We start from the raw sequence: 27,624 nt of genomic DNA, 5'->3' as shown, positions 1-27,624 counted from the left end.
AAATTTTACGTATTTCGATTTTATTCCACAGTCTTTAAAATATTTTATTTTTTAATTTTTCAAATATTTTTGAATACAAAAAACATTGAAATGCAATCAAAACTATTGAAATATATCGCTCATTTACTTGAATATTATCATAACTAAAAAATCACGAGTTTTGAGTTATTAATGCAGAATTTATTGGAATAAAGTAATCTTTAACCCTCCAAAAAGTCATTTTTTAACTAAAAATTGATAGAGAAAGGGCACTAGTTTGTTTTAGAAACTTACTTTTTACATACAAAAATAGATCGTAATTTTAAAACTCGTTTTCTAAAGAAACAGTTTTTTTGTGTTATGACAGTGTTCAAGTAAATGAGCGATATGTAAGAAATTTGTATTAAATCTAACTCCTTAGAACTAAAATTTAAACTTTTTCTAAAGTTTTGGCGTTGCCTCATATCATAAGTAACAAACATTTTCGTAGAAACCAACCCAAAATTTTTGACAGTGTACGTGTACACATCGAAAGTAAAAAAGAAGTTAACGAAATCATCAAACAAAATTTAAAAAAAGTAAGAATGCATACAAAATCAAATATGTTCACTGTGGCGTATACGTAATAATTTCAAAAACGTGCACACAAAACATTCAAAAGAATTTCGTGCGTTATAATAAAAGTTTTTACATCTAAACCACTCTGTACCAATACAAATGAAATAAAAAAAAAGCATTTAAAATTTCCGAACCATTCTCGAGTTAGATGCGAAGGTAGGATCGTACTGAAATGAGTGGTTATTGACAATTGCAAACGGATAAGTGAAATTAATACAATTAACGCAATTTTAAAATTCTAGCCGATTCGCATTTGAATTCCAAATTTTCAATAAAGTAGCTTGTTTTAATTTTAAGGCGGTTTTTGAAAACATACTTTGCCATATCAATGTCGATTATCTCGAAATATTAAAATTATTTGCTCAAAAACTGTTGAGCTTTAATGACCAATCAATCAGTCTTGCCAAGACACGAGTACTTTGTAAATTTCGTTTTCAACAACGATCTGCTTAAAAATTTGTCAACGAAATAATTTAATTTCTTACAAAATTATAATTTTTTGAAATGGAAACTGTCGCAAGCTCCTCAACACAGCGTCAATCTGATGTTTCTCAACTGCTTGCAAGAAATGAGAGTACCAACAGAATAATTCAAGATATTCTACAAAGGCAGAAATCATTCAAAGATGATCCAGAGAGAAGCATTCATCCAAGCTACACTGATTTCAAAGTTCCCTAGTAAAGTTTTTTATTTTATTTAAGATTCATTCATTTCAAATGCCATTCAAATGTATACTCCTTAGTCATATGACATGTCGCTTGCGATATTGCAAAAAGATGAACGAATACGAAAAGCAATTTCAGCGGGAACTGAATGAAATGCTGAATCATCAGCCAACAGCATACGATGCTGCAAGATTTAATAGGTGATTTCTATTTTAATCGCAACATACTCGTACATAATGTATGTTAATTAATTAATGATTCCGTTCTTACCGCATAGGCATTTATGTATAACAACACTGTGGCGACCCTTGCACAATCGCAAAGAAATCGATTATTTCCAAAGAAATTTCTTCAGAATGAATCCTCGTCAAAAGAAACGACTTGAGTTTATAATGAATACCAAAATGATTTAAAGAAGATTTTTCCCAACCTTAAAAATTGCTTTCTTATGTAAATTAGACAAGTTTGAAGTTTATTTTAAATCTTTTTTAAAAATAAACTGAAACTTGTTATTCGAGTTTCAAAATCTATTTTACCCTTCTTAAATGCAAATTAATTGCATCTATTTTTGCCATGATCATTAAAGTCTGGTTCCCCAAGATCAGAAGAGGAGAAAGCTACACAGCAACAGATACTGTTTGGTTCGCGATCGCATGCATTCATGTAACTTTCTTTATCAGCAACTTTATTTTCGGTCTACAAGATGGAGTAAAATAGAAGAATAAACTCGTTGTGTCTGGGAATTGAGTCATGTGAGTCATTGACCTGAATCTTCAACGAAGCGAGTATATTTTTGTTTTTTGTTTACTTATCGCTCCAAAGGGGTGGTGGGCTCTTGGGGTTATTCGTTTTGCTTAAGGTCACTGCTAATTGTTATGTGTGGCACTGATGTTGAGTCTTTTCTTCCGCCATCCATACATGCGGAACTCTGACATTTAAAACCACAAACTGTGCACAGCTTTAGGAACGATGAGTTATTAGTGTTTTTTTTTGTCATTTAGAATTCGAATTTATTTTCATCGTTCAGATAAAAAAAAAAGTGATTGTGAATATCATTTTGCGATATGGCGTACATTTTGTTTGTTTTTAAATGAGGTCGATGGTTCTGTTTTTTGTAAACAAATCGTTGGGAAAATTTCTTCACAATTTGAAGAGTTATAATCATTGTCCAAATTGGTACTAAATGAGGTTACCTTATTAAACTCCGTGTTACTAAATTTTTTAGTAATGTAGTTTTTATTATCGTAAAAAAATTTAATCAAAACCTTGTTACGCTTAAGGAGAAATATAAAAAAAAAATGATTTTTGACATGCCGTCGATTCAATGCTCTTATTAGTTTTTAGCTGAATAAAAATTTAATCTACACTAGAACTTTTGAGATGAAATAAAACACCATATTTAAAAATTTTTGGATGCTTTTCCTAATTTTGAAAATTTTTTGTTTTTCCTTGGTTTATCTAAAACTTAAACGATATTTATCAATAAAATGTTCAAATTAACTCAAAAGAATTTGATTTTGCTCATAAAAAAGTTACAAAAAGTAAATCATTTAGACCTGCAGAAATATGAAGTTTTATTTCATCTCAAAAGCTCAAACTTTTCAAATTAATTTCAGGTATATTAAGCTTCAATATTAAGCCTCAGTTTTATCTTATCACCCATAGAAATTAAATAGCGGTGCTTTTAAAAAAAAAAACGTAAAAATGCCTATTTTGATAGCTTTTCTAAATTAATTCCAAAAGTAAGAAAACATTTTTTTTTTAACAAAGCAAACTTTATTTCTTTGTAGAGAATTGAATTAAATTTTTAAATGTGTCCTTCAATTTTCTGTACAGTGATCCGTTGTTGAGATATTGATAGTCAAAGTCAAAAATATAGTTTTTGCTTTGATGACTGATATTGCAGTCTAAAAAAAATGGTAGGAGTTTTAAAAAAAAATTGAATCTCAAAGCCAAATAAATAGCCTTTCTAAAAATAATAATCATTTTATCAGAAAAAATGTTCCAACTTTCTTAAGAGAAAACTAAAAACAAAAAGAATTTGAAAATTTTGGTTTTTGAACAGTTCCAATGATTTAGCTATTTTACCGTTAGAAATAAAATATTTTAGTATTTAATCCTAAAACTAGAAGAATAGAACTTTCACATGCTTTTTATTTTGTCATAATACGATTATTTTTTACTGAGATACAGCCTATCGAAATCACTGTTCCCTTAATTTTTTGGGCTAGTGTATTTTAAAAAGCCTCCGGTAAACATTTTTAAATGAAAATGTGCACGTGGGAAAAAGAGGGAAAAGGAAAATAATTTTTCAGAAAATTAGGAATTTTTGAAATTACAGAAGTTATTTTCTTAAAAATCACACCCACAACACTAGTTTGAAAAAAGGGTAAATTTTACTGAGTACAACCACAGTACACAGTACAACCTATTCGTGCACTAGTGTGTTGGTTAAACGTTTTTTTTAAGTTTCATGAAACAAAATTAAACAATTCTGTTGTTTTTTATTACAATCAAGCAAAACTACTTTTTTTTCCATACCGGAGTCACTTACATTCCCACAATCTTTTTTCCGCTAAGATATTTTGTATTGAAAAAAAGAAATTAAAAGATTTGTACTAGGCAAAGTTCAAAAGTTAGTTATCATTTTTTTTGGCGCAATTATAGAAAAAAAAATAAAAAAAAAAATTAAACCAGTCATTTTATAGAACAACTTAAGATAATGCAATTAAAATTAAACAAAATTAAATTTTTTTTGTTTTTTTTTAAGTCTGAAAGCTATTAAAACTTTGTACTCTATGTAATCCAACATTTTCTGTGGAATTTCTTTGCAAAAACAAAAAACTGATAGAATTCATTCATTTGTTTTGTGTCACACAAAAAACAATTAAAAATAGTTTGAACAAAAACAGATCCATAAGTTAGTTTTTTTTTTTTTTTTATTTATTTTTTAGAACACTCATAAGTTCATCTTCCAAGTTTTAAATAAGAAATTATTTAATTGAATTAAACTATGTCAAGTTCGATTCCTTTAACACGAAAACTATCATAATTATCGTTCTTAAACCGAGAAAAAAATGGTTATGGATTTACAATTTGTTCTAATCTGTGGAATTCATATAATTCATTGATTTTTGATCTTTGTGTAGAAAAATGTGAAAAAAAAGTAGGATTCTGTAATTAAATTAATTAATTAATAGAATAACCAATTCAAAATTGTGTTTTATTAAAAAATTCAAGCCAAGATTACTGTAAATTGTAGTTGCAAAAACAAACTGATTGAATTAATTACTTTGTTTTTTTTTTTTTGCACAAGACCGTTATTTAATGCAGTTTAAAATAATTAAAACAAAAAAATTCCAAGGTTTTATTTCAGATGGATATTTCCTGTTTTTTTTTTTTTGTTGTAACAGCCATCAAATCAGCTAAATTTTTTTTTTTAAAGGAATTATGTTTTCTCCAACTTTTGGACCTACTTTTTGGAAGTTTTCTGTACCACCCATTAATTCAGAATTCCGCTTCTCCTTTTTGTTCAACAAAGTTCAACTTTTTATTGTTAGCTTGAGAATAAAATTAAAGAAGTTTGAGTTTTTTCAATATAAAAAAGGTTACACATACGACACAGTGACCCAAAGTTAAACATCAAGAAATTATAAACAAAATGTAACAAAAAAACTTACAAAATTGAAGAATAAGTTTCTGTATTTGATTGGTGTGTTCTTAATTCACTGCTTTGATAACAAATATTTTTAACATCCGCAACATTGACAAGTCTTTTAATAAATTGTATTTCTCTTTTCAGTGGTGTTCTTGCCTACATAAGAATCCTTATTCTAATCAAAAAATATGAAAAGAAAAACCTCACCATTTCGGACATTTTCCACATGAATGTTGCAAAACAACCCGAAAAAGCTGCTATTCTTTGCGAAAATGAAGTCTGGACATTCCGACAATTAAATGAATTCTCGAATCGCATTGCAAATGTATTCCACAGTCATGGTTATAAAAAAGGTGATGTTGTCGCATTGCTAATGGAAAATCGTCCCGAATTTGTTGGAACTTGGTTGGGTCTATCCAAACTCGGAGTGATAACCCCACTTATCAATACAAATTTGCGAGGACCATCCCTGTTGCATAGTATAACCGTTGCAAAGTGTAGTGCCTTGATTTATGGTGAAAGTTATGCAGAAGCTATTGAAATCATTACCAAAGAGTTACCATCTTCATTGGCAATCTATCAATTTAACAATAAAGAGAAGTCTCCAGTTACTGGCTTAGCAAAGGATCTTACAACTTTGCTGCAAAGTTCTTCCAAGGATAATATACCTGCATCAGTTGAGCCTGCCAATCATCATGATAAATTGGTGTATATTTACACATCGGGAACAACTGGTTTGCCCAAGGCAGCTGTCATATCACATTCCAGGTAAGTGAACTCGGTTGTATGATGATGAGGACTATGCTTCAAGTTTGTGGTTTTTTTTTCAGATATTTGTTTATCTGCGCTGGAATTCATTATACCATGGGTTTCAGTAGTGACGATGTTTTCTATACGCCACTTCCACTTTACCACACAGCTGGCGGTGTCATGAGCATGGGACAAGCACTTCTGTTTGGCGCTACCGTGGCCATTCGTAAGAAGTTCTCGGCATCAGGTTACTTTGCTGATTGCGTCAAATTCAATGCAACCGTAAGTTATCACATATTTAAGCCTGTTTGATAATCACATAAGAATCATTTGCTTTTTCAGATTGGCCAGTATATTGGAGAAATGTGTCGCTATATTCTTGCCACTCCAAGTTCTGAAAATGATAAAAAACACAAGATTCGCGTACTTTTTGGAAATGGACTGAGGCCACAAATTTGGCCGAAATTTGTTGAACGTTTTAATATCCCTAAGGTTGGCGAGTTCTATGGAGCAACTGAAGGAAACGCAAATATCATCAATAACGATAATACCGTTGGAGCTATTGGATTTGTTTCAAGAATTCTTCCAACCGTCTACCCCATTTCGATCATCAAAGCTGACCAAGATTCCGGTGAACCTATTCGTGGACCTGATGGTCTTTGCCAGCTTTGCAAGCCAAACGAACCAGGTGTATTTATTGGCAAAATTATCAAAGGCAATCCTTCCAGAGAGTTTTTGGGTTATGTGGATGACAAAGCATCGGCTAAGAAAATCGTTCAAGATGTCTTCAAAAAGGGAGATGCTGCATTTTTGTCGGGAGATTTGTTGATGGCTGACGAAAGGGGATATCTCTTCTTTGTTGACCGAACAGGCGATACATTCCGATGGAAGGGTGAAAATGTCTCGACAGGTGAGGTGGAAGCACAAGTAAGCAATGTAGCTGGATACAAGGACACAGTAGTCTACGGTGTTTCGATACCTCATACCGAAGGCAGAGCTGGAATGGCTGCGATATATGATCCTGAGCGATCAGTCGATTTGGATACATTTGCCGAAGAACTAAAGAAGCTTCTTCCAACATATGCGCGACCACAGTTCCTGAGATTCCTGACAAAAGTCGACCTTACCGGAACTTTTAAGCTTCGTAAAGTTGATTTGCAAAAGGAAGGGTTCGATCCGAGTACGATTGCAGATGCAATTTACTATCAAACACCCAAGGGACGATATGAACTTTTGACAGCTGATATTTATGAAAAAATCAACAAAGCAGAGATTCGATTTTGAGGACCTGAGATCTTGTCTCTTCCTATTTTGCCAGCACTCATTTTTCCTTTTGAAATGTGTAGTTTTTTTTTCTAAACAAATCCTATAAGGATGTGATTGGGGTTTTTCGATAAAATTATATATCTAAGCACGGGTCGGGGTTTATAAGAGATCACTTTTTTGGATCATCAGTTATTTACTTGAAAGTATGAGACTTGTTAAATCACAAATAAAAATCACGTCTTAAGGACGTGAGCAAAATAATTTTAATAAAGTAAATTGCATGTGGGATATTTATATTTGAAAAAAAAAAAATACGAAAAGGAAAGATAATAATTTTTTGTTTAAATTTTTAAAAATCAATTAAGAGTTGGTTTATTGAAACTAAAAAAAAATAATGTAAACCTTCGGGAACTGTTGTAGTGTTTCTTTTGTTTTAAATTAAGTTGTTAAGACTTTTTTCTTATAATAAGTAAGGAACTAAGTATTGAGTAGCTATTTAGTTTTAAGTACCGCATATTGTAGGTTTAAATAACTTTTTTATTGATTTGTTAAGTTGTTTTTTATGTACATTTATTATGTTGATAAGTGTTTTACTTAGAAAGTAGGTAGATAAATTAAATAAAAATTTAAAAAAAGGTCAACAATCTAAAAAACTGGTTTTATTTGTTTTTTTATTTTTTTGCAGAATGTTGTTGCGTTTTGCGAAGCCCGAAAGCGGAATTCAGAGTTATTTGTGATTTAAAGTTGGATTCAGAGGCGTACGTTGAACTACTATATTATAACTATAACAAAATGTTTTTATTTTTGCTGACATTTTTTTATAAATGTTTAAAATTTATCGATTTAAATAGTTTTATCTTTGCGACATTTACAATCAAAAGAGATACCTATCTTCGAAAATTCGCTCACTTAGTCAAACTTTCAAATTTTGCAGCTGCAAAGTCTTAAAAATGTTGCCACAAAACAAATTAATTAAGTTTTTTAATAATTTGTTTTTTTTTTTCAAATATGTAACGATTTTCGTAAAACTGTATTTGAGATAGATATACCTACCAGTTATTATTTTCACTTTTTTTTAAATTTCGGACAATTCTGAACTAAGTTGAGATTATTGGCATTGAATGAATTAAATTAAGAGTTTTTTGAAGCTCCACATAATCATTTTCTTTTACGTACTTGCTCTTGTAGTTCAAAGTATCTATATCTTAGATAAACATGGGAAATTAAGGGTTTTGGTTTTGTAGGTAGATATTTACAAAATTTTTTTTTTATTTAGGTAAATACATTTTATTTTTAAAAGTGACATCAAACAAATATCTGCCCGTAAACATAAACATTTTAAAATTAGTTCAGAATTTCACAAAATATACGAGATTTACTAAAATATGTCAATTTTCGCAAAAAACGGCAACGCCATATTTTCGTTATCCGATATTTGGGATAAAACTAAAAACGCAGATCTGTTTTGATCACTAAGATCATTACAGACACCAAATTTAATCGAAATCGTTAGAGCTGTTTTCAAAAAAATTGCAAGACCACGAAAACATTATATGGAAGATATACCTACGTTAAAAGGACATATTGAAAAAATATAAATCTTTGAAAGAACGCAAAAATTCAGTAAATAAATCCATCCGTTTAGGCCCTAGCTCGGTGTACAGATGAACAAATTTGGGTGTGTATTCAAGGTAATCCAAAAGTTATGGTCTAAATAATGAAAGAACAACTTAAAAACTGTAAAAATTTAGAAACTCGTTCATCCCAAATCTTGATGGTTTCAAATAATAGCAGTTATTGTGAAATTAAAAACTGTTTTAAACTAGTATTTTGCTTCTCCTTAATTTTTTTTACAATTCTTTCACTAAAACATGGGTAAGTGTTGGGAAAAAATCATTTATCAAAATATTTTTTATCTTGTACGCCATTTTTTCCAGCTTTTATTTTGCCTAAAAAAGCACTCTGAAAATATTTGAAGCGTTTGGATGAAGAAGGGGGTAAGTGAAATTTTTTCGATTTTCGTTTTTTTTTTGAAAAATGCCTTGCGAAAACTTAAATTTCCGTATAATCTACGTCACGCTACGATTCGTATTTTCTTATTTAGCGCTTTCATTTTTGGTATAAAAGGGTTACTAACAACTAAAAATCGTATAATATGAGTGGAAGATTGGGGTAACAGCACTTAACTCCTTTTTGGGTGAAATAAAAAAATAACAAGACTTTTTCGTCCGAGAAAAATAAGATAAAGCAGCTTTCTGTTGAGAAAATAAAAAATTTAAAGGAACAAATGATGTTCATACCAAGGGAACACCACTGGTTTTATGAAAAATCTTTATCGGAATCATGCGAACAGAAAACAACTATTCAAAATAAAAAGAAAAAAAAATGAATTTTGTTACTTAACCCCTTTGTATTCTTAAAAATTCAAAATACTAATAAGCTTTTTGTGCAAGAAATAGTTATAACTGCTCTTTTTCAGAAAAATTTTGTTTTTTTTAAATGTACCAAGCTACTGTATTGAAATAAAAGTAACATTGTTAAAAAGCTATATTTTTCTTGTGTTATTAGTTTATTCAATTTTATTTTGATTGGAATACGAAAAAAGTTCTCAACAAAAAAATTTAAGTCCTTTTATCTCGAATTGTTGCAACAAATGTCACTTACCGCTTACCCCCTTCTTCATCCAACCTCTTCATTTGTATTGTGTGATACTGTGCGATTAAAAATTCTGGAGTATTTTTAAGTATAGCTCCTGTATTAAAGCAATTTTCAACACAAAAAATATTTTATTTTAATGCTTCCAAAATATTAAAATTATTTTAAATCTTCTTTGTATTAAATTTGAATATTTAAGTATTAAGTATGTAAATTCTGACAGAAGGCTATGCGCGAGTATGTTCATTATGGCTACTCCTAATGTTTTCAGAAACAGGACGAAGCAGTTCGTTCGATTTTGACATATAAGCCCATGCGCGCATATGCCTATTATAGTTGGGCCTTTACTACTTGTAATTGTAATACAACAATTTTTAGAAAATAACCTCCGTGGGTTAAAAATTAACCCGCCGCCGGTATTAAATTTAAATCTTGTATTGAATTTTAATACCGCTGTATTAGATTTTAAAAATTTTGTATTACATTAGGGGTATTCACGATTCGATGCAAATGGTCTTGTATCGTTGCAAAAGTTTTTTACACTTTTGCACTTTTGCTATACCCTAGCCCTATTGCAAAAATAAACTACAATGGTGTAAAATTTGTCTTTTGTAGTTGTTGTAGTAGAAAAATAAAATTTAGCAATTTTACACCTTTTCGTTGCACCGGATCGTGAATATCCCTATTATTTACCATTTAACCAGGATCACCCGGAGTTTACAGCGTTGCATATGAATCCTCTTTTATAAGCAAGACTTTTGCTACAAATTTCTTTTTGTTTGAGTCTTCTACGATTTTCTTAAACTGCAATATTATTCATCAAACTTTAGGCCCCCTTGAAAAATCCCATCGAGTATAATTTGAGAACGTTTCATTCCATTTCGTTTCGAACCCTTGACTTCCCTCCAATATAAGCTTCGGTTCGTTCCGTAACAGCTAACGAAAAAATAAATAAAATTCAAAAATGAAATGTGATGTGACCCGACCTTTACTTAATAAATCACCTGTGTTCGATTTCACAACTAGGTGGCACTAAAAATCCTTTTAAATTATAAATCTAAACCTGACCCAACTTCACCTCGATACAAACAAATGACAAATCTGTCGAAAAAAGCAGCAGAAGTGATGCGTTCTTTTATTCGACGATGTTAACTATTGTTAACAATAGTTAACTTTCATCGTTCCTAAATGAGAAAAAAGTTACAAAGTGTAACATCGTGACGTCACAACATCGTTCCTAAATCCAGTGTTGAAGTGTCAAATAGTTACATTTTGTTACTTTTTCCAACTCAGCTTAGGTGCGTTCTTTTTCTAACAATAGTCAACGATCGTTGTTATGTCAAAAATTATTGTTGAAGTGTCATTGTTAGAAATCGTTGGATTTTTTACAAATCATTTAGGAACGATTTATTGTTAGAGATTGTTAGTCTGTCAAACCACCAGCTAAATTTCTTTTGAGAATACTTTTATTTCCATTATTATCCATTATTATAACAAAAAATTTTGTTTTTTATTCAAAATAAATTATCTTTCATCAAAAAATTACAAAACTCTGTTTTTACTTCCGCTTATTTCAAAAAGGAAATAAATCTTTGAGTTTGTTTTTTAAACAAAACATACACTTTGACACATCAACAATCTCATGAGGGTTCAACTCACATCATGGAGGTGAGTTGGAAATAGTTACGATTTGTAACTATTTGACACTTCAAAACGAGTTTAGGAACGATGTTCATCTGTCAAATAGTTACAAATCGTAACTATTTTGTAGTTTAGGAACGACAAAAGTTAACGATAGTTAACAATAGTTAACTATTGTTAGAAAAAGAACGCACCTCTTCTGGACTTGAGTTTCAATGTTAATTTGTCAAACACAACTAAATGGGGAAGAGAGGGGATGATGTGAGAAGAGAATTTCTTGTTTGTTTCCATATTTGAAATTATTGAATGCATATTTTTGTTTCAATTTGCTTAGAATTCAATTAAAAAGAATTATTTCAGTACCAAATTAATTTTTTCTTGTTTATTCATTCATAAAATTAATCTCAAAAATTTTTCTTTTGACAGATCAACAAAATGTAACATTTAGTCGTTCCTAAATCAAAGTTAACATTTTGTAACAAAATGTAACAAAAACAAATACAACGATTTTTTTGACATAACAACAATAGTTAACATTGTTCAATAAAAGAACGGACCAAAGCATTTGAGAAAGAATTCTTCCTTTAAAAAGTCATATTTTAGATCTTTCAACTTTCACATAAAAATACTAACTAAATGGGCACCGAGGTAAATTATTCAATTAAATAATTATCAAATAAAAATTCTAATTACATTTTCCGTTTTAAGGCACAAGATGATCGTCGTATATGGGTTGGCAATTTGGATACTCGTCTCACCGAGTAAGTTGGCCTTATTATTGATTTTCTTATTTTTCTTTTTGTATTTTGCTTTGCGCAATACTTTCACCAAAAATATGCCTTTGTTTGGATGTAATTTTATGTTTTCTCAAAAAGTTGTAGAAAAAAATCTAATTTATATAATTTTCTTTTCAAAATGTTGGTTTCAACTTCTTAAAATTGTGCAAAAATGCGGTCAAATTGAAAAGTTCGATATGCTCTTCCATAAGAATGGCCCGCTTGTTGGCCAATCTCGAGGATATGCCTTTGTAACATTTAAATCGGTGAGTTTTTGTTCTTTGAGTGTGTAGAAAAAAAAAGGCGCGCAAATATTTGAAATAATCCAAATCTCTCCTTCAGGCTGACTCAAGTGTAAAAGCACTCCATAAACTAAATGGACAGTACATTGGAAAGAAACCACTTGCAGTGCGATTAGCCAAAAATCTCAATTATGTAAGTTTTATAAATATTTTCACAGATCTCTCGTATCAAACGTTTCTAATCGTTTTAGGATGAATTAGAAAAGCCAAAACCACGAATAGAAATTCCCGCTTTAGGTACCCGCCCTGTGGATTCGACAATTAGCAAAGAAGACGCGATACGTGCCATCGAAGCTAAACTCAATGTTTTGGAGAAGCGAACTCTAGATGAAGAGATCGAAATGACTAATAACTCATCAACCTGCCAAACGCCCATTATTCAGAAATACCAATTCAATAAGAATAATGATGGTAGCAGCAGCACGCGAGGTGGTTTTGGCACACGAATGCAGTTTGTCAAGCATCGAGGATCCTCTAGACCGTATAACAGAAATAGTCGCCCTAAACGGCGGTAATGTTAAGATATTTTTTGCCTAGCTTTTCAAATGACATCATTTTAGAATCCTCTCTCTTGTGTTCATCGCATGTTTTGTTTTAAGTAAAAAAAAAATTATTTAAAAAAAAATCTCCTCAGACGAAATTATTTTTGAAACAAATAAATTATATTCATGTTTAGATAATTAATTGGACATTAGTTTATTTTTTGGAATACTGTAGAATTTGTTTGTTATATCCAATGGTTCTTTATATGTAATCGGTTCTTAAGAGTTGACTAAACCTCTATAAGGACTTGAAGATAGGTGAATAACGGATATTTCGCTTTTAAAGATGTCGTTATATAAATTTCAATGCAATTTTTTTTTTACCAAAAAACTGGTTTTATTGTCACCGAAGCTAGTCGAGTTATCTTCTTTTGTATATTCCCTTAAAAAATTGCTGAATTTCTTGTTGTTGGATGAATAAAATAAAAAATTGGGGAGCAAGGCCTTACAATGTATCCTGCAACTCTCAATTATTCCTTCGACCGTGAAACTAGCAACTACAAATCGATACCTTCCCGTAAGCAAGTAAGAAAGGAAACGCAAAAAACCAAATTACTCATTACTCTGTGATGATATGTATGGGCTTGCACAATTTTATTTTCTCTCTAGTTTCATTTGCATACATGATAGAACAACCAAAATGGTACCAAAACGTGGCGCTTACCTCATAGTATATTTCCACATCAAAAAGTCATTTTCGAAAAAAATATCGCTTAATACATTCTTACGGGAAGGTATCGATATTTATGACAATAATACTCTTGAAGGCTAGTTCAACTGCCTGCGATACATCGGCTTTTCAACGTTCTAATCAATAGCGTGATGTGTCCAGTCGCTATTGCTTGGTTTTTGAAGCGAAGGTTCGGCCTTCCTTAAAGTCTTGCGTTTTTTGGCTACGTGTTTGAGCATTATATCGACACTTTGGATTTCAAAATCATATCTTCTCCATAGGAATACTCATTGTTTTCAAAAATGTTTAGTGCTTCACCTTTCTTATCGTCCAACACTTCAGCCCCATAAAACATTAGAACAAGCACAACTAAAGTAGCAACGGTTTTCTAGGTTAATAATTCTTCCTTGAATTTCAACAAAAATGTCTTTCTTCTTGTTTTCGATCACTGTCGTGGTTTCGAATGGGATCACAACTCTCTGACTACTGCTTCATCTAAAAGCTCCAAGCTCAGTTCGCCGAGTGGACCTTTAGGAAATGTCGGCAGGTCATACAATTTTGAATTGTTCCATGCTTAAGGCCAATGGAACCGTTATTTTTTTTTTCTCCAAAATTGTTTGAGCCTGCGTTTTCATATTGAATGTCGTATGCTGTTTGTTTCGTCTTTGTACATGAGATTACCAGCTCGATCGGTCATGCTGTATTCTTTCAAGATAGACCACTTTGTCATTCGTTGAGTGGATATTGAATCCAAAATAGGTGAACTTGTGATTAGGCGACGGGTAGATCTATGTTTGTTTTTTGATAGCCTATACTTGGCTCTGCAATTATTGCATTGAAATTATCTAATACAGCTTGAAGAGGAAGACCGATCTCTTTCGGGTTTATAAGCGGTTAAACTTGAGTGCCAATATGTACTTGGAACATTGAGCAGTATATTGAAAAACCTTTGATTGAACCATATAAGAAGCTGGCGATTCTCGATTGTTTCAACTTCACTCAACTGTATCAAGTTTCACACCGGGACCTTTAAATTGTTGAAGATAGGTAGTGAATTCCGTGTGAACAGTGGCTCTGTGCAATTCTGCTACAGTTCAGCAAAAAGTTTAAGAAATCAGATAATAGCTCATCTCTTTACCTAAACTCTGTGCATGGTTTGAATAACTCGCTGGAGCTATCTCACAGTTGCACTTTGCATTTGGTGTTTGTTAATTTTTCGCGACACATCTGGATTAATTTTGTTTGGTATCCCGTATCAGTCATAGAACTGTAAAAAGCTCCTGATGTTGCACGCTATCATAAGCGGTTTGAAAACGATGAAAAGATGATGGTTTTCGACTTGAATTTCAATGGTCCCGGATTATCCATTGTGTCATTTATTTACTTTAATGGCTTACTGTGCCAAATAATATATCCACCTCCACAGTCTTAAAATTTAGTCTGTTGCTGATCTTTCGACTGAAAGCTACACTGTAACGTTCCGATTAGTGTGTTACAGAAATGTTTTCGAAGTTCACCCAGTATAAATGATAGAATCTTTAGTATGAATGGCTGAGTCGTAAGCATCTAGTTTTAGAAGAAATCGAATTTTCTTTCTAAAGCTTTTAGTTTCTAGGGTTCACAAAAAGCAGAATCATTCAAAAGGAAGAAGTCTCAATTGATTTTTTAACTTTTTTTTATTTTAATTAACAATTTAATAATCTACTTCGATTGGAATATATGCTTGCCACGCATATGTTCAGGTACTGGAATTGTTCCTGGGCATGGAACTTGTCCGGGTATTTCGCAGATACAATGTCTATCGCAACCAACACCAAAGTTAGCCGGATTGTCTTTCTTTTCGACAAGTCGAGCTTCAGCGACAAGTGTTTCCCTAATCAAGAATTAATTGTGTCAATAAACTAAATAAACATGTATAATTTCTAATTCTTACTGTGATTTGCCAATAACTTTAATAAGGTGATCCAAAATTTGTTCACGATTTCTGCTATCAATGTCAATGAGGATATCTCTGCCGTCTTGGAAATAACACCGAATAAATGGAGAGGGAGTTAAATTTTTGAATGTGACCACTTGAACGTTGGGATTTTTGAATTGCACTTGAGGGATGTTCCAGAAAACAAAATCTCTATTGGAGTGACAACAGATAGAATCAATCAAGTCTTGTGTAACAAATAAAAATATACCTAGCTCCAGCATGATGATCGCCCTGTGTGTTATAATTGACACTGAAAATCTTAACTTTATCCTTTAAAACAAGTTTGCCAGCATTTAGAAATTTCATTGTCCTACGGACAGGAGCAGCACCTTTCATGAAAGGCATGTTGTTAGAGTTTTTAATGAAGGTTTCAGTTTTAAAATTTAAAAAAAATCAGAAAAGAATTATTTTTGGTAAAAAGTTGGAAAATTTCTTGCACCAGAGAAATTTGACAGTTGAAAGGTTATGTTATTTTTTTTAAAGGGATGTGTTCAAAAAATAAAAACTGACAGTAATACATTTTCGAAGATAAGGGTCAGTTTACAAGCAAAAATATAAATTCGTTTTCTCAAAAGACAAAAGAAAGGTAAAATATATTTTTTTTAATGCCGTGTGCGAATTACGTTAAAATGTTTGTTAAAATTTGACGTTTCGTTCAATTTTGTCACTAGCGTGGTGAATAAAATAGGTTAAAATTTATCCAGCTGAGGAGCAGGCGAAATTTGACTCTAGTGGTTAAAATTTGACGTTTCTCAAAATAGAAAGATCAAGATACATTTGGAATTATTTTTCTTATGGATGTTTTAAGAAATGTAAAAGTATTAATACAAAGTACTTCCTCAAACAATTAAACAGCTGTGAACTATGAAATAGTGTTGGAAGACTAAATTAAAAACTGTGACAATAGTTTTTTTTAATCAAAATGAAGTAAGAATTTATTGATAAAAATAAAAATAATATGTGAAATTGAAAATTTCTTACACTTTCATACTAACTTTAACTTTAATTTTTTTCAGATGGATGACAATTAACTGAATATAAGAAAAACTATTTTGACGGTAATTTTGCTTTATCTTGAGAGAATTTTAATCAAAGAAGTGCCAAAAAAATGTCACATTTAACCCAACTCGCACAGCAAAAAAATAAATTTGATCCCTTTTTTAACCAAACGTCAAAGTTTACACGTGGTAGAAAATTTAACCAACATTTTAACCCAATTCGCACATGGCCTACGTTTAACTACATTGACCTAAAAACTGAAGAGGTGAACCTGATTTTGTGATGATTTCCCGAAAGAGAAAAATTACAAAAATTATGCAGAAATCTTATTTTATGGTCTAAGGGCCTGGCTACACACCCGACTAACAAATTTGCTCCTATAAAGCTTTACAGGTGTTAATGTTGCCCCTGTAAAGCTTTATAGAAGGGATAATGTTTGTTGGGCAGTATGTTGTGCCCAATCACGTTCCAATTCACATTTTCTAGGAACAAACGTCAAAAAGAGGAAAATCCTCACCCCTCTTGCCTACAAACTGACTGGTTAGGCAATTGAAAAATCACCCTGTAGCCCGGCACTAAAATACAATTTGTATACTCTTTTTTACAAACAAATTGCACACTAGCGAGAAAAAAAATATTGACTGAATTCGCAAACGCATCACTGCTTTTGCATCACAGCCTGAAATACCTACTAGCAAAAAATAAATTTGAAATTTTTGACTTTTTCACTTTTTGAAATGAAAATTGGTTTCAATGGAAGTGAACATTTCGGAACGAATTCGAAAAAAAAAATATGAATCAACAATTAAAATCGGTTCATAAAAAAATTTTCTCCACCATTGTGATTGTCATGTTCTATTCAAGCCAAAATGACCCCAAGATAAGAAGTGTTCAAAATTGTTCCGGTTATGCGCTACGACGCAATTTAATTTCAATTTTATTTTGCATAACACAATGTAAACTACGCTTTAAATATTAACATTTTGTCAATAGTAGATACGTCTCCTTAATTTCGAAAATATCTTTTCCCAACCCCAGCCAACTTCACACAATTCATCGTCAAAAAATTGTTGCCTGTCATTTTCAGCTTTGTGAGAGCCGCTTTTCATCCAAAAAGAAGAAAAGAAAAATCGTAAAATCATCATTTTTCCCAAAAAATATATGTGCATTTTCATCTTGAAAACAAATCTTCTTTTATCTTGTTCATTTTAAACAAAATAATTCGATTCCATCTAATTAAAAATGCCGTCTGCAGAAGTTACTGTAAATAAAGTCATTGTGCATCCATTGGTGTTGCTCAGTGTGGTTGACCATTTTAATCGTATGGGAAAAATCGGCAATCAAAAACGCGTTGTTGGAGTGCTCCTTGGTTGCTGGCGATCAAAAGGCGTCCTTGATGTATCAAATAGTTTTGCTGGTAAGTGTTTTTTTTTTCTCTATTTTTGTTTAAGAAAAAGTTCCTATATGAATCAATGGTTTTCAGTTCCCTTCGACGAAGATGACAAAGACAAATCTGTTTGGTTCCTTGATCATGACTATTTAGAGAATATGTATGGCATGTTTAAGAAGGTCAATGCCCGCGAAAGAGTTGTCGGTTGGTATCACACCGGACCCAAACTCCATCAAAACGATATTGCTATCAACGAACTTGTTCGCCGATACTGCCCCAACTCTGTCTTGGTAATAATCGACGCTAAACCAAAAGATCTCGGCCTTCCAACTGAAGCATACATTGCCGTCGAAGAGGTTCATGATGATGGAACACCCACAAGCAAGACATTCGAGCATGTTCCCAGTGAAATTGGCGCCGAGGAGGCCGAAGAAGTTGGTGTGGAGCATCTTTTGCGTGACATTAAGGACACAACTGTTGGCAGTCTCTCACAAAAAATTACCAATCAATTGCAAGGCTTGAAAGGTCTTAATGCCCAATTGAAAGACATTAAGAACTACCTACAGAAAGTTGGCGATGGCAAATTGCCCATCAATCATCAAATTGTCTATCAACTGCAGGATATCTTTAATCTTCTGCCCGACATCACATCAGATCAATTCACAGAGACGATGTATGTGAAGACAAACGATCAGATGTTGGTTGTTTATTTGGCCTCGATGGTGCGTTCAATTATTGCTCTGCATAATTTGATTAATAACAAGTTGACGAATCGAGATGCCGAAGAGGGCAAGAAAGAAGAAGGCAAAGATAAGAAGGAGAAAGATAACAAAGATGCAAAGGATAAGGATAAAAAGGAAGAGAAAACTGATAAAAGTAAAGATGAGAAAGTAAAGAAGTAAATAATTATTTAGAGTTTTCAGTCTTTATTATCGTCGGTCGATTTGAAAAGAGAATTTCGTTTATTTTTTTTATTTTCACATGCCTCCCCAAAATAACGGTATTTTCCTTTTATATTGCTCTGAATAAATTATAGTATAAAAAAAATTAACACTTGTCCCGTTAAGAATTAACTAAAATAAAAAGAAATACACAATAAACAGAAATCATTTGTTTTTCTTTTGCTGGAACTCTAATTTCATAACCTCTACCTTGAAGGTAGGGATAAGTTGCCTAATTCCGGCCGTCTCCAGTAGCCGGCCACCTTTCAGAAAAATCTTTATAACTAGTGAATTTATTTATAGCTCTTTTGCTGTTCTTTTAAATGTCTCTCCTAAGGTTACAATATTCTTATTATTCTTGTTAGTAAGCCTTCTTCGAAAAAATAACTTTTTGTGTCGTGATCCAATCGGGTAAGGTTTTTTTTTTTATAATTTTACTTCCGAAACCTACTATGTAATTACAGCCGTATTTATAAACTCATCATAGACAGTGCATAGCATTATGATTATTTTCGAAGCATATGGAGTTATATCATCGACAGATGGAGTTGTTTGTCGTGATAAAAAGTACTTATTTTCCCTATTTATTAATTACACTGGTCGGCAAAAAACTAAAAAAGTCGGGAGCAAGAACTTTATAAGGTGATTTTGATTGTGCTGAATTCAAAACTGTTTACAGATTTTTTCTATCACGTCTAGTTTTTGAGCTATACTCATCACTATTTTCGCTATAAAGCTTCAAAAACTAATTTTTAATTGAGTTTTTTTTTTATATTTAGTCAAAAATATATATTTTCCGTAATATTTTGCTCTTTATAAGTCCAAATCAGAGGACGCAAGATGGAATTTGATTCAAAAAACCATTCATTACTTTGAAAAAAATAATCAAGATTTTGAGATATCGTCGGTCTCATGAAAAAACCTCGTAACTCCCAAAATCAAAATTTTACAGGAGAGACGAAAGAGTAAACAAACAACAGAATAGTTGGGAAGAAACGCGCTGTGCAAAATTTGAATTTAAGTCTATTTAGAGTTTTCGGAATGACCCCAAATTTTCTGGGTTGCTCCGCTGACATATTTTCTAAAGAATGGCATTCAAAAGTCATTTTTGAAAAAAAGTGGAGTTACGAGGTTTTCTCATGAGACCGACGATATGTACCATAAATTTCTTTTTTCAATATCTTTAAGAAAAAAAATTGTTTTGAAAAAATATAAATACCTTTAGGACTTGTTGATATGGCGTTTTGAGATTGCATAAGTAGTTTTACAAAACAAAATTAACGGTGATGTAATTCGATGTCAATTGTACCCAAAAACACGCGTTTTTGACCTATTAATATTCAATTATTTCAAAAACGTGACGTGCCAGTGAAATTTTGACTTCAGATTCGGACTCACCACACAAAATTCCTCTCGAAAAGTAGCGTTTGGTTCTTGCTCTATATCCGTTGCCGACCAGTGTTATTTGGACAAAAACCTAGCATAACTTTAATGGTTAAGAAAATGTTTTATAAATAGAAATTTATGTAACGTTGTATAAAGGCTACATAAAACTTTATGCGTTGTATAACTATGTAGTCGTTTAGAGCTGTTTAGAGAAATCTAATAAATAAGGCTATTAGTGTTTTGTGTAAACAATTTCCGAGTTAATGCTTTGAAATGTTTTTTTTTTCCTATTAAATATATTTCATTCTTCAATTAGGGTTTCCCGTATTCGGCCCCCTTTTATTGATAAAAGTTAAAAAATGGGAAAAAAATAATAAATTTTTTTAATCATTTGATGTTAATACTTATTAATATTCAGAATTGTTCCTAAGAGCTGTTTACTTAATCGAAAATTAAGCATTTATGTTCAACATGAATCCTTATGTGACAGTTTACGCAGAGGAAAAAGTAGAAAATAAGAGTTTATGTTCAACATAAATTATTTAAGTTTAATTAAAAATAAAAAATGTTTAATTTATTTAAGCTTGACCCAATAAAGTCAGTGGCCGGAGATGGGACACTAGATGGCCGAAAATTTGAAACAAAGGCCGGATTTATGAAAATCCGGCTTTTTTTAGTAATTTATTAACTTTTTTTTTTAACTATACCGAAAAAGAAATAAATAAAGTACATTTTACTTCAAGAATTATTCGAAATGCTGATATTTGACGTTTCTGTGTTTTTTTTTTTATTAGAAAAAAATCCTTAAGGCCGGCTACTAGCAACTCTACCCTAGAAGAATTATTTACAAAAGACATCGAAATGAAATTCAAGTCGCGACTTTTAACTCATATGGTGGGTTGTGAGAGGGTTGCTTCCTTACACATTAAAAAAGATACATAAAGTTACAAATTAGAATGCATTAATATTCTAGAATGAAATTTTCTTCTACAAATAAAAATTTACAAATAAATCAAAATTTAGCTGTAATACGTTGGTAGACCTTAAAATATCCAACTGAACGCCTCATATGTGTTCCTGCAGAAAGATAATGAAAATACGTGAAATGGAAGATTTGTTAATGTACCAAAATGTAATACCTGCGATGTACTTACTACTTGTGTTTAGAGGAGTGCCATTGTACATTTACTTTAAAAACTCTGGTATATATTTAATACCATGATGATATTATTATGTGTAGCCGCGTTTTTAATAAAGAAAGTACTTTTGTACTCACCCCGAACGTTTCGCATCAAGTTTCATTGAGCGGGAAACCACACTCGGTGACCACGCTCAATGAAACTTGATGCGAAACGTTCGGGGGAGTAAAAAAGTACTTTCTTTATTTAAAACGCGGCTAATCCGAAAATATCTTAAAATTATGTCTATAAGAAACCGCGATCAAGTTAACTTAAAAGTTATAACTTATTGTACTTACTAACAAAAATTCTCAAACTATGTAATTAAAACGGAAATTAATTAACTTTTGTACCCATATTATAGCCTGTTTCGTATAGAACACAAATGAAATGTTTTCACAAATTATCTCTTTTACATTTTAATCGAAGCCGCTTGGATTCAAAAGATGATATAGAAGCGGTCTATTTCTGGTTCTTCCCCCGATAATCATGTCTATCATGCCCAGCCCACTATTTTTTTAGATAGTGCCTTCGGTCCTATGAAAATTCTATAGACGCTCATTTGAATAATCGCTGTTGAGAAAAGATTGCAAACTATTTCTGAACACCTTTGTTTCGATGAAAAATAAAAAAAAATATTTCCCATACCGGGAATCGAACCCGGGCCTTCTGGGTGAAAGCCAGATATCCTAGCCACTAGACCATATGGGATATGATTAACTTGTGGTTTTTTTAACATAAGAATTATTTAGGTAAAGGTAATTCTATTAGTTTAGAAGCTGGGGAGTTCATTTTTGATTTAGTTGGTTACAAGATAAAATTAACAAAATTTACTATCTTGTAAAAATCTATTTTTCTCAAAATACCTACCTACAATTTTTTGGAATGTTTCGCCTTTACCAAAAACAAGGAAAATGCATTATTTTAGATATGTTGTCATTTTATTTCCGAAAAAGGCGAAAAAGAAACTTCATGAAATTTCTATAGGTGCCTATTCTAACTACAGCTAGGTTGAAGTGAAATAATAGCCGATATTAAAAATCAAGTGAAATTGTTTTCTTCCAACTATTTAATTTTTGGTCATTTTAGCTGTTTAATATTAATTTTTGAAATAAACGATATACATATCATCGTATAAAGCTTTTAAGATTCCCAATAATCAGAGCCGAAAACCATATTTGTGACTCAAATAGATTGCCATGTAGGATGTAGGTAAATGCCTACTGCTTTTAGTGCCTACAATTATTGTAGCGTTGATCTTTTGAGAGGAGGCTTTAGTTTTGCATACAAAAAACACTTTATAATTTAAAAAAGAATCGTTATTTCGTTATACCAAGTTCCGGAGATGGTTTTTTGAAAAAAAAAAATCATATTTGCTGTCTAATATTGGCTGTTTTTATTGGTAACTCAGTACTTAGCTCAGTAAAGTTTTACACGGGAAAAAACAACACAAGATTGCTAAGGATAAACAAAAGTTTTTTATTTGTTGGTTTATAGAGAAATTTTTTTTCTTAACTAATAAATTTTTGACCCTTCAACAATAAGAATTGTTAATAAATAATTAAAAATAATAAATTGTTGTTTACAGCATACAATGTTTACTCAAAAAAAAAAAAAAAATACTGAGTAGGTACCAATAAAATAAAACCCATATAGGTCTAATTTTAATCGGTGGTGGTGTAATGGCCGTGGCGGCGCACAGTGGAACGAGTGTATGGGAAAAACGGCAAAATTAATATCTTGGGAATAAAATAAGAAATTCAGCCAAATATGCTTAAAATAGTATTTTATCACTTATATCTATGATTGCAACCTAAAAACAAAGAAATTGATACACTAAAACATATAAATCTAGGATATTTTTTATAAAAGAGCTGAGCAGCGAACTTGTTTTTATTTTAATTTTTATTTATAATTGTTTGCTTATGTTTTGCTATCTAGATTACATTATTTTAATAGCTAAATAAATAGTTAAACAAATTTATACTTCTATACATAAATTAATCACCATGACTTTCGGAAGAATTATGCATATTACTAAGATCTAACTCCATGGGTATAATTCTGCATTTTAACTGTTGTTAACCCAGTAAAATTCATATTTGGGTCAATTTTTGAGAATTGAAATGCAGCACTAGTTTTGATGTTCAAATTTAAAGATATGACGTTATAAATAAATGATTAATCAAGTCGGTTATTGAATTCAACGTCGAACTCTTTTGAGTATGATCCAAACTAGCTTTCCTTTTTTTTGTACCTTGCTTACAACGCTTCTATCGGAAGAACACCTAGGTATAGGTAAATGAATAAACCTTATTATGTTTTTTGCATGGAGTAAAAGTTTATATTCACTGCTAGACATACAGTACCAGCCTTACTCCGAAAGATAAAGATTTTTTGTTCCAAAAATTAGTTCTTCAAACGTGTCCATTTTTATTTCTCGACCAGCAGCAAGTGTTGTCAAAATTAATGCAAATTCAAAGACAATATTCTTATCTATACGGGTTATTTCGGAACTCAACTTTGGATTCGAAAAAGAACGTCGACGAGTATTGACATCATTTGTTGTGCCATACCCAGGTTTGGTCCACCAGAGGTCCCATTTTTTGCCTGAAGTTCTCTAGGATATTTTTTTTTCTTTCATCAAATAGAAAGAAGCTTATGTTCTGGTCTACGAACTTGCAAAAAAAAATGAAGTGAAGCCGTCGTTGGTTATTGTCCATAAAGATCTCCTCCTTTCTCTGGCAATGCTGCCATTTTTGCTTCAAACTGACATAAAAAGCCTCGAAATTTCTTTAAATTTCGCATTTTCTCCTTCATTAAGCTATTCCAATCCAATTAACTGCTTAATTTTGTTTGAAAAGTTTGAAATTTTCACAATCGAGCCATATTTTGAATAAGTCACCATTTTTGATGAACGCAGTTGATCCCATAAAATGTCAATTTCATAAAGAATTGCAAGTTGGAGCAGGATTTTTTTCGTGATTTAGTTTAAGAACACATTGCTGATTATAAAACAAAAAAGAACCCAAGACCCATTTTCGACAATATTTAGAAATACAAAGTTAAGAACGATGTTTTTTTTTAGGCACAAACAAATACACTAAAAATGGACATAAAAAAACACAACCACAAAAATAAATCCACTTTTTTAAAAACCATTTTTAATGAAGATACCTTCATTACTATTATTAACCATTGTTGAATTAATTTATAACCACACGAATATTTCCAAAACATTTTTTACATTTAGAGCTTTCATATATTTAGGAAGACTAAACAATTAATAAAAAGTACCGCTAAAATAGTTGTATTTTTTATTTATTGCTATGGGTCGTCCCACTGTGCGGCGGCGGCGGTAAAAAAAAGTCCCCAGACTTTTGAAATCGGTATTAGGAGACATGAACCTATAAATCTGCGTTATCAGATTTTGGTTGCACATCCAAACCAAAAACTATATGGTTTGACCGCAATAAGGTAAAACAAAAAAAAAAAAAAAATTGTTGCAAATAAACCAAAATTCATACAAAAGAATTGAAATAGGTACCTATATCTTCGGCGTAAATCAATTTGTTCTAAATCCACTTTTTACCAAAAATGAGATAATGGTGCAGTTTTACTAATTTGAGGGTGCTCTTTACGAATTTGAAAAGGGTTTTGTGTAAAAAATTTCTTTTCAGCAGATAATATAATTTTGTTGGATATAGAAAAATAAACACAGGTACTTACTTTCTGAAAATGAGACCCGAGTATTCTTGATTGTTCTAAGTCAAATCATACTTTGTTCTAAGTCCACTTTTTGGTGCAAGTGAGTACTTGTATAGGAACTGTTCTATGTCCAATTTTTTGTTTTTAGTTTTAAAAAATATTTAAAAATAGTATGCACCTACTAATGGGGTAAACTTGTATATTTAATTCAAGAGAAAAGAACAAACTTTATAAAAAAACATAACTTGAAAGGCAAACGAGCAGAAAACTGTAGCTTTAAACCAATTTGAAACTTAAAAATCGTCCCCAGTAAAATTTGCATTTTGTGACTTAGAACAATTTTGCTTTACGCTGCACAATGGGTCAAAACTCAAAAAAGCTGGCATTTAATTATTAAATCATAAAGTTGAGCTTTGTTTTGAATAACCCAACTATTTATCTTTGAAATATAATAGAGAATTAGAAATGAGAGAGAAAAAATTAATTTTAACCACGTGTAATTCAGGAGATTATCTCAAAGGAAGAGAAAGATCAATTTTTTGCTACCCTGCGTGAATTGTTCATTTTTAGTTGGTGACGTCATTTTCTATAAATGCACTTTTTTTTAGTAAAAATTGAGAGTGAAAAAGACATCTAAATTATTAAATTCGTTCATTTATTAAATGCGTATTTATGTATAATAAAATATTTAAAAAAAAATCATTAAATAAATGATAAGTAGGTACCTGTGAATGTGTGTTATGGAGGGTGTATAGGTATGTGTGGAGGGTGTTTATAAATTATAAGTATGTGGTTACAGATAAGATCTTCATTAAATTTGATGGGGTAGGTAAATAAATAGGTACAATAAAACCCGCTTAAGAGAAACGGGAAAATGCCAAAGTCCCTCTTTCACTTTAGCGAGCTTCACTTAAAAGAACCTAATTTAAGTTAAATACAATATTTGGGGATAAGAAAAGTGTTTCAGATAAGCGGGCTTTTCTTTTAAACGGGGTTCTCTTAAGCGGGATTTACTGTATATGTTTTATATAGGCAGGTACTTACATAATAGATTTAGGTGTTTTACTTGTTAATTTTTCAAGTAATTCATGGATCACCTATTTATCGATAGAATTTTTGCAATCGGAATCATTTTATTTAATGAAAGTAGGTACCTTTCTAGGAAACAACATCAAACACGAATTTTTTGTATAGACTTCAACAAGTTGATTACGTTCAAATTTAATTACATTCTTAACTAGGTATTGTATTTGAAACATACATAAGAATACAAAATTATTATAATATTTTGTGTTGAAAAAGCTTTATTTATTTTAAGATTATTTATTATTTAGAAGAAATTCACATTTCACACAAGAGACAACACACAACCAAAACGAATTAACGAACACAACAGAATTTTTGTTCTTTGAATTGAATTTTTTTACAATTAAAAAGCGACATCTAGTTGTGGTGGAAAGTACCTGTGTACTAATCCATGTGCATCTAAAAGTATGCAAGTGATTATTTTTTTGAATTATTTTTAATTAAAGCCTAGTACCTACTCAGGCTGCTTATATGAAACGAAAAAAATACTTAAATAAAAGCACATGCAAAGACAAAAATTAAAAAATCAGATGCAATTTTTTTCTCCAAACGAAATGTTTGGTTTGATTGCTTCTGTTGTTCATTTTGTCATTGCATCTTTCTCTGAGATGAGTCTTTGCTTTTACTTTATGATTAATATTTTGTAATTTGTGAATATTTTTCCGTTGATATTGCGTTTCGCATCATCAACGTAGGTACTAGACTTTATCACAAGCGCGTACTACAGGCTTAAGTATTATCTTCATATGTACCTACTCTTAAAATGTAAAAAGGTACAAAAAGATATTTTTTTCGAATTAAAAATTTACAAAAATGAAGCAGTCATTAAATCATAAAGGTATAACTACAAAGGCAAAAAGTCAAAATGAGACATTTTCAAACTCATTTTGTGATAGTTTTTCCGACCAAAATTTGAACAAATGATGCAGAAAGCTAAGTTTTTAGTTTCAAAAACAATTTTTGTAGTTTTTTTCTAAGCTAATAGCGCTAGAAAGAAATTAAAAAAATGATTACTCTTGTAAATTTCCCATTTTTTCACTTTTTAGATTATTATAGTTAAGGCCTAAATCGTATAAGGTATGCAGTTCGAGCCAAGTTAAGTTTTTAAAGGGATCTTAAATATATCTCGAGCTACCGCATTCATATATTAAAAGCTTCCTGCATCATTTTTGTAAGTAAGATTTGTTTTTGTAATATAGGTACTATACAAAAGGGTTTTAAAATATTTTTTTAAATTTTTGTGAACAAAATTATTTTGCCAAAGAGCCTTAAAAATAATGTCGTAAAGAAGAAAAAGATTGGTTTTATAATATAAAATCTATGTAGCTACTACTTAAATCAGTACAAAGTAGAAGAATAAGCATTATTAATATAGCTTTTTACGGCATTTAGTTCATACAAAAATTTATCGTTTCGTCTCGGTGGAGCTCACTCCC

The 27,624-nt window shown here is 31.1% G+C and overlaps 5 protein-coding genes and 1 non-coding gene across 8 annotated transcripts in view; 4 read left to right on the top strand and 2 right to left on the bottom strand.

The window, feature by feature from the left end:
• The window catches only part of LOC129917966 (long-chain fatty acid transport protein 4), a 41,210-nt gene extending 33,670 nt beyond the window's left edge, over positions 1 to 7,540 (top strand). For both annotated transcript variants that reach the window (XM_055998231.1, XM_055998232.1), the window contains exons 3-5: positions 5,065 to 5,688; positions 5,751 to 5,952; positions 6,013 to 7,540. In XM_055998231.1, the coding sequence (XP_055854206.1) occupies positions 5,065 to 5,688; positions 5,751 to 5,952; positions 6,013 to 6,954 (1,768 nt within the window). In that variant the 3' untranslated portion in view covers positions 6,955 to 7,540. The remainder of the gene's footprint in view (positions 1 to 5,064; positions 5,689 to 5,750; positions 5,953 to 6,012) is intronic.
• Positions 899 to 1,808, top strand: LOC129917967 (uncharacterized). The gene is made up of 3 exons (XM_055998233.1): positions 899 to 1,274; positions 1,340 to 1,462; positions 1,540 to 1,808. The coding sequence occupies exons 1-3, from the start codon at positions 1,102 to 1,104 to the stop codon at positions 1,673 to 1,675; spliced, it is 432 nt and encodes a 143-aa protein (XP_055854208.1). The 5' UTR covers positions 899 to 1,101; the 3' UTR covers positions 1,676 to 1,808.
• A 4,238-nt stretch (positions 7,541 to 11,778) lies between the features above and the next one.
• On the top strand, positions 11,779 to 12,990 carry LOC129919833 (probable RNA-binding protein 18). Of its 2 annotated transcripts, none has more exons than XM_056000905.1 (5): positions 11,779 to 11,880; positions 11,941 to 11,993; positions 12,200 to 12,274; positions 12,351 to 12,443; positions 12,502 to 12,990. In XM_056000905.1, the coding sequence occupies exons 2-5, from the start codon at positions 11,961 to 11,963 to the stop codon at positions 12,823 to 12,825; spliced, it is 525 nt and encodes a 174-aa protein (XP_055856880.1). In that variant the 5' UTR covers positions 11,779 to 11,880; positions 11,941 to 11,960; the 3' UTR covers positions 12,826 to 12,990. The 2 variants fall into 2 exon arrangements, with proteins under 2 accessions (XP_055856880.1, XP_055856879.1); XM_056000904.1 differs by having other exon boundaries at positions 11,941 to 11,995; positions 12,156 to 12,274.
• Positions 12,991 to 15,179: 2,189 nt separating this feature from the next.
• On the bottom strand, positions 15,180 to 15,976 carry LOC129918725 (probable 28S ribosomal protein S25, mitochondrial). The gene is made up of 3 exons (XM_055999425.1): positions 15,709 to 15,976; positions 15,456 to 15,650; positions 15,180 to 15,395 (listed from the first exon to the last, which is right to left on the bottom strand). Exons 1-3 carry the CDS (start codon positions 15,843 to 15,845, stop codon positions 15,224 to 15,226), a joined length of 504 nt encoding a protein of 167 aa, XP_055855400.1. The 5' UTR covers positions 15,846 to 15,976; the 3' UTR covers positions 15,180 to 15,223.
• A 1,583-nt stretch (positions 15,977 to 17,559) lies between these two features.
• On the top strand, positions 17,560 to 18,989 carry LOC129919646 (26S proteasome non-ATPase regulatory subunit 7). Its single transcript, XM_056000600.1, has 2 exons — positions 17,560 to 17,916; positions 17,983 to 18,989. The coding sequence occupies exons 1-2, from the start codon at positions 17,742 to 17,744 to the stop codon at positions 18,789 to 18,791; spliced, it is 984 nt and encodes a 327-aa protein (XP_055856575.1). The 5' UTR covers positions 17,560 to 17,741; the 3' UTR covers positions 18,792 to 18,989.
• A 3,044-nt stretch (positions 18,990 to 22,033) lies between these two features.
• On the bottom strand, positions 22,034 to 22,105 carry Trnae-uuc (transfer RNA glutamic acid (anticodon UUC)). The gene has a single exon. It is a non-coding gene; the product is annotated as a tRNA-Glu (tRNA).
• Between the last annotated feature and the right edge of the window lie 5,519 nt (positions 22,106 to 27,624).

This window comes from Episyrphus balteatus, chromosome 4 (assembly GCF_945859705.1).
Source record: "Episyrphus balteatus chromosome 4, idEpiBalt1.1, whole genome shotgun sequence".
Lineage (NCBI taxonomy): Eukaryota > Metazoa > Arthropoda > Insecta > Diptera > Syrphidae > Episyrphus > Episyrphus balteatus.
This window is presented reverse-complemented; position numbering and strand designations above follow the sequence as displayed.